Source organism: Colobus angolensis, unplaced genomic scaffold (assembly GCF_000951035.1).
Source record: "Colobus angolensis palliatus isolate OR3802 unplaced genomic scaffold, Cang.pa_1.0 Scaffold47, whole genome shotgun sequence".
Taxonomy (NCBI): Eukaryota; Metazoa; Chordata; class Mammalia; order Primates; family Cercopithecidae; genus Colobus; species Colobus angolensis.
Window position 1 is genome coordinate 2,696,223 of NW_012118154.1, and position 7,624 is coordinate 2,703,846.

Genomic DNA, 7,624 nt, shown 5'->3' on the forward strand with positions numbered 1-7,624 from the left:
TTTTTCTTTTCATTTTTCTTTGTTGAGGCAGAGTCTCCCTCTGTCACTGCCTCTGTTTTCCACAGCAAATAATGCTTACGTGAGGGATTAAAACGAAGACAATGCCTACCTAATGCTTAGAATGGTGCCTGGAACCTAGACAATGCCGAAGCAGTCCTTGGTTCTTCCCTCCTATCGCTGTGATCATCAGTACCACCACACACTGCTTCTCATTTAGTGCCTGAATTTTAGAGCCTGCCTGGACATTTCCCTTAATCTTGTTATCCTCCTCAGAGAGGCGGCACCCGCCCCATTGGCAGACTCCTCGGGAATTCTCTGGGCCTGCTTGTCATCACTCCAGACGTTGTTTAGAGGCCTTCTGTAAGCACAGCTGTTTCTAGGATCTGGAAAAACTCTAAGGGCCCCGGGAAGGTTACACACCAGATTGGGTCTGGGCTCACACTCCTCTGCATCCCCAGAGCCTCCCTGGACGCTGTTTGCGAAGTCCTCACCGCCTGAAAGTCCAGGAGCCATTTTTAGGGAGCAGCATTCGAGCTCAACACGGCAAGTTCCCTCTTTCCTGCAGAGGGAGGACCAGAAAGGAGCCGGAGATGGGGGAGAAGGGTGGGAGGTGGATGGTTTGGAAAAGGGATGGAGACCCAGACAGAGCGAAGCCAGTCAGCCAGGGTAAGCGAACAAGCTGCTGCCCAGGAGAAGCCTGGCCTCAGGCTCCCACCCTTCAGGGACGTAGACTCGGCTGTGATAGCGGCAAAGAATGACCGCAGAGAGCGACAGCAGGGGCTGGCCATGCTGTAGAGGGGCTTCCTGGGAGGGTCCAGCCACAGGAATCAACGGGGAATCCTGAGCCGAGAATTCTGAGGATAGGATCTCCTCCCTCCCTGAAGCTGTGGGCTGGGCCGTCGGAAGACTTTCAGTTTTGTTTCCTCGCCTGCAAGAAACGAAACTCAACTGAAAGACTCCAGAGAGCAGAACATGGAAGGAGCCTTCTCGGTGTGCAGGAACTGGTAAGAAAGCACTTTCTCCAGCAGCAGACCCGGGCTGGTGAGGGAGAAACGCCGAGGAGATAGGGCTGTTTCTGAAGGGAGGAGAAAGTAGTTCCTGCATAAAAGCACTTAGGAGGACAAGCAGCTGGAGACCGTGGGCCCCAAGGGTAGGAGGGTTTAAACTTGATAATCTCTGGGTGAGGGTGGACAGCATTACCCCCACTGCACTGCAGCCCCTTCCCCCCAAATTTTAGGCTTCCTGCGACAGTTCTGAAGACAAATAGCCTGGCCAGTGGTCCCAACTGGGCTACTCATACTTGTGAGACTTTGGGTCCTAATCCGGGGGTCTGATACTCTGACCTTCACGCCAATCTGTGAAAGAAAGGGTCCCACGGAGATTCTCCAGGACTACTCTCACCCTCCTTGAAAGGGAGCCGTGGGGCAGAGCAGGGACGACAGAGCAGGGGGCTGGGACCACACCTCTAACGGGGCGGGGGCGGGGGCGGAGGCCGGAATCTGACCCGTCGAAAAGCCCCATTCTCAAAGATCCCTACCTGTGGCAGGGAATTGAGTGGGACCCTCCCCAGAGATCTTTGCTCCAGCCAGACCCTTCAATTACCCTGGTTTCTCAACCAGCCTAGGAGGAGCAAGGGGAGAAGGGACCAGGCCAGGCAGAGGAGAGAGAACAAAGGAAGGGAAAATGCTGCTGCCCGTGTGCCCGCTGCCTGGGCAGAGCAGAAGCAAAGAGCTTGTTCACATCAAGAGGAGTGAGGCTTTGACAGTCCCTCTCGGGGCACGCCCCATGTGCCAGGGACATGGGCATGCAACTGTTCTCATCCTCTGGGCCTTTATGGCTACGGCAGTTTATTTGTAGGTCAATTATACTTCTATAAGGCTGTTTTTGAAATGAAACATTTCACTTTAAATAATGTAAATAATTAAATTTTTTCAATTTCAACAATTCGAGAGAAGTGCCAACTTCTCTTGAATCTTTTTTCTTGTTTTCTGGTGCCCCTGTTTGGTCCACAGCGTTAGGAACGCAGCCCTGCTCCGCATTTCCCTTCTCTTGAGCTGCCACAAGCAAGAGTTGATGGAAGTGAAAAGGATCATTTCTTTCTTTCTTCCTTTTTTTTTTTTTTTAAGATGGAGTTTCGCTTCTTTTTGCCCAGGCTGGAGTGCAATGGCGCGATCTCAGCTCACTGCAACCTCCACTTCCCGGGTTCAAGTGATTCTCCTGCCTCAGCCTCCCGAGTAGCTGGAATTACAGGAGTGCGCCACCACGTCCGGCTAATTTTGTATTTTTTTAGTAGAGATGAGGTTTCACCATGTTGGCTAGGCTGGTCTCTAACTCCTGATCTCAGGTGATCCACCCACCTCGGTCTGCCAAAATGCTGGGATTACAGGCATGAGCCACCACACTTGGCTAATTTTGTATTTTTAGTAGAGATGGGATTTCTCCATGTTGGTCAGGCTGGTCTGGGATTCCCGACCTCAGGTAATCCACCCGCCTTGGCCTCCCAAAGTGCTGGGATTACAGGCGTGAGCCACGGCGTCCAACCGAAAGGGGTCACTACTTGGTGAAGAGGATGGTTAGAGAGAAACACCCTGCCCAGGAAGTGGGAGGCTCAGAACCCTGCCTTCATTGTGGTCTCCGGGAAGAACCTCAGAGTCTCTTGTGAGTTAGCGCAGGTGAACCTGGAGGCAGGAGAGACTTGGGAAGCTCTCGCTTTGGAGATTCTGGAAGTTGGCATGGCCCTGGCAGGAAGCATGAGCCTAGCAGGGCTGCGTTCCTAACACTGTGGACCAAACAGAGGCACCAGAAAAGAAGAAAAAAAGATTCAAGAGAATTTGGCACTTCTCTCGAATTGTTTAAATTGAAACAATGTAATTATTTACATTGTTTAAAGTGAAATGTTTCATTTTAAAAACAGCCTTATAGAGGTATAATTGACTTACAAATAAACTGCACATTTTAAAGGGTAGTAATTGGTAAGTTTTGGCCTGTGTTATACACATCCATGAAATACCATCACCCCCAGAGCTCCCCTGTGCTCCTTGGTAATTCCTCCCTCCTGCTCCTTCCCGTGCCCCGCCCCAGCAATGTAAGAGCTCTGTAGAACGTCCTTATTCTTATCAGATGCTGCCGCACTGTTCTCGTTTTGAATCCACACAGGGAGCGTGGGGCAGGAGGTCATCATCATCACGTGTTCAGTGCTTAAGGCCTCTGGAGATCTAGCCCTGGGTATGAAACACAGCTCCATGTTTTATAATTTGAAAATAAGTCTGTTTTCCCATCCCCCCACCTTGATCCTGTAGCAAAAGACACATAGCCTCTGCCCACTTCACCCTCCACGAGGCTCACTGCCTGCGGTTCCTGGTCTTGTGCCCGGAGTGTAAGGAGCCTGTCTCCAGGAAAAACATGGAGGAGCACTGCAAGCTTGAGCACCAGCAGGTGAGGAAGTGGCAAGGATGGGGTCTGGGAGTCGGGGCAAGGGTGCAGTCCTTCCTGTAGGAGAAATGGGGTCTGAGAGTTGGGGGACGAGGGTCCAGTCCTCCCTGCAGGAGAGATGGGGTCTGGGAGTTGGAGCGAGGGCTGGGGACTTAAGGCAAGGGTCCAGTCTCCCAGGCAGAGACTCACTTGAGGGTCATGGGAAGTCATTCAGCTCCTCCACACAAAGCCCCATGGAAAGGAAATGTTAATCCTGCGTTTTTCATGCTAATCTGAGTCTACCTCCAGTTTTCCCATTTCCAATCCTTTCCCTATAGGCTTATGGATATGGCACAGGCAAGAGGTTCTGGTTTCAGGAAAGATTGACTGTTCTCTTGAGATCTGTAAAGAGGGGACGTGAAAAAGGAAGGCCCTAGAAGGCAGTCAGGTCGAGCTTCATTTCCCGCTTTTCCATGTCCATACCTCCTGGGGCCCCTGATCTGTCTCTCTGGAGATACTCAAGCTCAGGCAGCCATTGCAACTCAGACTGGTCTGACAATCCACTTCTTGAACACTGGGCTGGGTGCTAGAGAGAGACTGAGGTAGGCACACCGGTTCGTTGCCCTGTAGGAGTTCACAGACCGAAACCCAGAACACTGTGAGCCAAAGTGGATGTGGGGCAGGCCCTGGGTGCTGGGTGGACCCACATCTGGTGTGTGTGTGTGTGTTTAGGTTGGGTGTACGATGTGTCAGCAGAGAATGCAGAAGTCCTCGCTGGAATTTCATGAGGTAAGAGCCCCATGTGGTCCATGAGTCCAACAGAGCTCAGATCTCCTGAGGGCAGTCCCCTACTCTGGCCCTTCTCATCTGCTTTCTTGTATTGGCCGCAATTCCCTAGGGAGATGGGCACAAGTCCTTGATCTGCCTACAGTCAAAGAGGCCAGTGATCGGCCAGGCGCAGTGGCTGGCGCCTATAATCTCAGCACTTTGGGAGGCCGAGGCGGGCAGATCACGAGGTCAGGAGTTCAAGACCAGCCTGACCAACATGGTAAAACCCTGTCTCTACTAAAAATACAAAAATCAGCCGGGCATGGTGGTGCATGCCTGTAGTCCCACCCACTCAGGAGGCTGAGGCAGGAGAATCACTTGAACCTGGGAGGCGGAGGTTGCGGTGAACCAAGATCAAGCCACTGCTCTCCAGACTGGGTGACACAGTGAGGCTCTGTCTCAAAAAAAAAGAAAAAGGCCAGTGATCATGCCCTTCCTGCTCCCTCCCACAGGCCAATGAGTGCCAGGAGCGCCCTGTTGAGTGTAAGTTCTGCGAACTGGACATGCAGCTCAGCAAGCTGGAGCTCCACGAATCCTACTGCGGCAGCCGGACAGAGCTCTGCCCAGGCTGTGGCCAGTTCATCACACGCCGAATGCTCGCGCAGCACACAGATGTCTGTCGGAGTGAACAGGCCCAGCTCGGGAAAGGTGAGCACACAACTGGGGTGGAAGAGAGACATTCCAAGGGCCAGAGCCTTTCCTGGATGGGATGCAAGGAAGGGAAGCTCTCAACAGGACGGATGACAAGTGTATTTGCTGTATAGATCTCAATTCGTCTGACTATTCTAATTCTAAACCATGCCTCAGAGTGGCCTTCCTGTGTGTCTGCTGTGGTCTTCAAATGACTGGTCCAGGGAGACCAGCAGGCCGGGGCTAGAGCCTGGCTACCACAGAGTTGAGTAAACAGGCCATGGAGAAGAAACTGGGCAGGGTGGCTCATGCCTGTAATCGCAGCACTTTGGGAGGCAGCACTTTGGGAGGCTGAGGTGGGCAGATCACCTGAGGTCGGGAGTTCAAGATCACCTTGACCGACATGGAGAAACCGTGTCTCTACTAAAAATACAAAATTAGCCAGATGTGGTAGTGGGCACCCATAGTCCCAGCTACTTGGGAGACTGAGGCAGGAGAATCGCTTGGACCCAGGAGGCAGAGGTTGCAGTGAGCCGAGATCGCGCCATTGCACTCCAGCCTGGGCAACGAGAGCAAAACTCCATCTCAAAAAAAAAAAAGAAAGAAAGAAAAGAGAGACCATGGGGAATCCTAGGAAACAGGGGGCTTACTTTGAGTGCCTCCAGCACAATCCTAGCCTGGCAGAGATCCACTGCATCCTTTTACAGATGAAAAACCTACACACAGAATAAAGCAGGGGCTTGCTAGAGGCAGAAATAAGACTGGACTCCCACATTTCCTGGCACCGAATCGAGGGCTTTTTCCATTATCAGCAGTGGCCAGAAGGGAGTTGGCGAGAGCTCCTGGACTGGGGGCCTATGTATTGGCTCCCTGGTACCATTTTATGTTCACTTGACTCACTCACCTCTTTATGAGGGTGTATGTACTGTCACACAACCATCAGTGTGACAGATCCTTTGGTGCATTTGCTGATTGTTTTGGTAACATGGGAGAGAGTCTAAAACTCCCCAGACTGTAACCCTCTCCTGATAAACAATCGATCCAAGGGCAAAACTGGCCAATGAAAACCTGAAAAGTGTGAGAGTCACGTCCATTTCCTTCATCCCAGCATGGCTGGACTTCAACAGAATCAAACACAATCTTCACAACTGCAGTGCAACACAACACAACACAACACAGCTTCAACACCATCAACAAAGATGTGTTCAACCAACACCTGGTCTGATCACAGAGGCTGGAAACTGGTGGAATGAAAGAGCAGTCAGGTTGGCGTGGGTTGGCATCCGCGGCTACAGCTCCATTCATCTCCTCAGAAACCAGTCCTGCTCCAGGAAAATGTCTCCATTAGGGTTGCTGCTGCCCTGAGCGCACATCTACGGCCGTAAAGGAAATGATGTGGGTGACTCGGCCAAGAGTTGCCTGTGTGGTCACAGATGCCGACAGCACAGAAAAGTCAAGGCCAGGCAGGCCCCGGGGTCAGTTCATGCTCATGAGTACAGGCCGTGTAGGCAGGTGTGGGAGAGCTGGGCTAGCCATTGACAAGGTGTTGTTGTTTCTCTGCTTATTCAGGGGAAAGAATTTCAGCTCCTGAAAGGGAAATCTACTGTCATTATTGCAACCAAATGATTCCAGAAAATAAGTATTTCCACCATATGGTGAGTAGCAATTAGTAATTTTCTGATGGTGCCAATAGTTTGTCTACATTCTGAAAAGTATCATAGGAAAGGCAGATTCTGGGCCCAGTTTTACATAGCACGGATATTAAAGGGTCCTATATTTATTTTTTGCTTTGTTCAAAAAGATATTTTAGTGACTCACTTAGGCTAATCAAGCACACACAATTGGTCTTCATTTGTGCCCAGCCCTTCAAATGGGCCTCCCTTACCACTGTCAACACCCCCTGATCACCTCTGACCATCTCCAGCCTTCATGGCCTGGACATTGCAATTTGGTCCTCAATAGGGCCTGTCCTACTGCTTTCTGTCCCATGTGGGAGTCTTCTCTATCAGACTGTGAGTTTCCTGCAAAACTGAATGACTTTTTCCATTTTTCTGACATCAGGGCTTGGTGCAAAAAGAGGACTCTGTAGAGATGCAGTTATGTGATTGACTGACTGACTGATTTTGCCTGGGAACACTCACAGGCTCTTCCCTCCATAGCCCTAAGTGCCTTTTAGTGCACTGCTGTGCCAAGTTGCTCCCTTCTTTTGCAGAGAATGAAGCATTTCCCCTTTGGGAAACTTACCAAGACTTCTCTCCAAAGAACTCTTCTCCTTGGGCAGAAAGTTGTTTACCTTTCTTAACACTTCAGTTCCTAAAACTACAGAATATCAAAACTAAAGAAACCACAGAGATGATCCAGCTTTTTGCTCTTTTGTTTGTTTGTTTGTTTTTACTATTGTGGTAAACCACATATGGTGTAAAATTTGCCATCGCTGTAGAGACATTTGGCACATTCACAGTGTTGTGCAATCTGGTTCTAGAATATTTTCATCATTCCAAAAAGAAATCCTGTACCCATTACCAGATACCATCCATTCCCTCATCTTCCCAGTTCCTGGCAACCACTAATCTGCTTTCTACCTTTGTGGATTAGTCTATTCTGGACATTTCACATCAATGGAGTCATATACTATGTGGTCTTATGTAACCATCTGCTTTCACTTAGCATAATATTTTCAAGGTTTACCCATGTTGTAGTTGTGGTGTGTATTAGCACTTTATTCCTTTTAATGGCTTTTTTTTTTTTTTTTTTT

The 7,624-nt window shown here is 50.1% G+C and overlaps 1 protein-coding gene across 2 annotated transcripts in view; it reads left to right on the forward strand.

The window, feature by feature from the left end:
* Nucleotides 1-319: 319 nt before the first annotated feature.
* The window catches only part of XAF1 (XIAP associated factor 1), an 18,617-nt gene continuing 11,312 nt past the window's right edge, over nucleotides 320-7,624 (forward strand). Inside the window, exons 1-6 of one of the 2 annotated variants that reach the window (XM_011958444.1) lie at nucleotides 463-543; nucleotides 885-1,004; nucleotides 3,300-3,435; nucleotides 4,144-4,200; nucleotides 4,692-4,887; nucleotides 6,439-6,524. In XM_011958444.1, coding sequence (XP_011813834.1) covers nucleotides 973-1,004; nucleotides 3,300-3,435; nucleotides 4,144-4,200; nucleotides 4,692-4,887; nucleotides 6,439-6,524 — 507 coding nt within the window. In that variant the 5' untranslated portion in view covers nucleotides 463-543; nucleotides 885-972. Of the gene's footprint in view, nucleotides 1,005-3,299; nucleotides 3,436-4,143; nucleotides 4,201-4,691; nucleotides 4,888-6,438; nucleotides 6,525-7,624 lie in introns of both variants that reach the window. The other variant, XM_011958445.1, reaches the window with a different exon arrangement.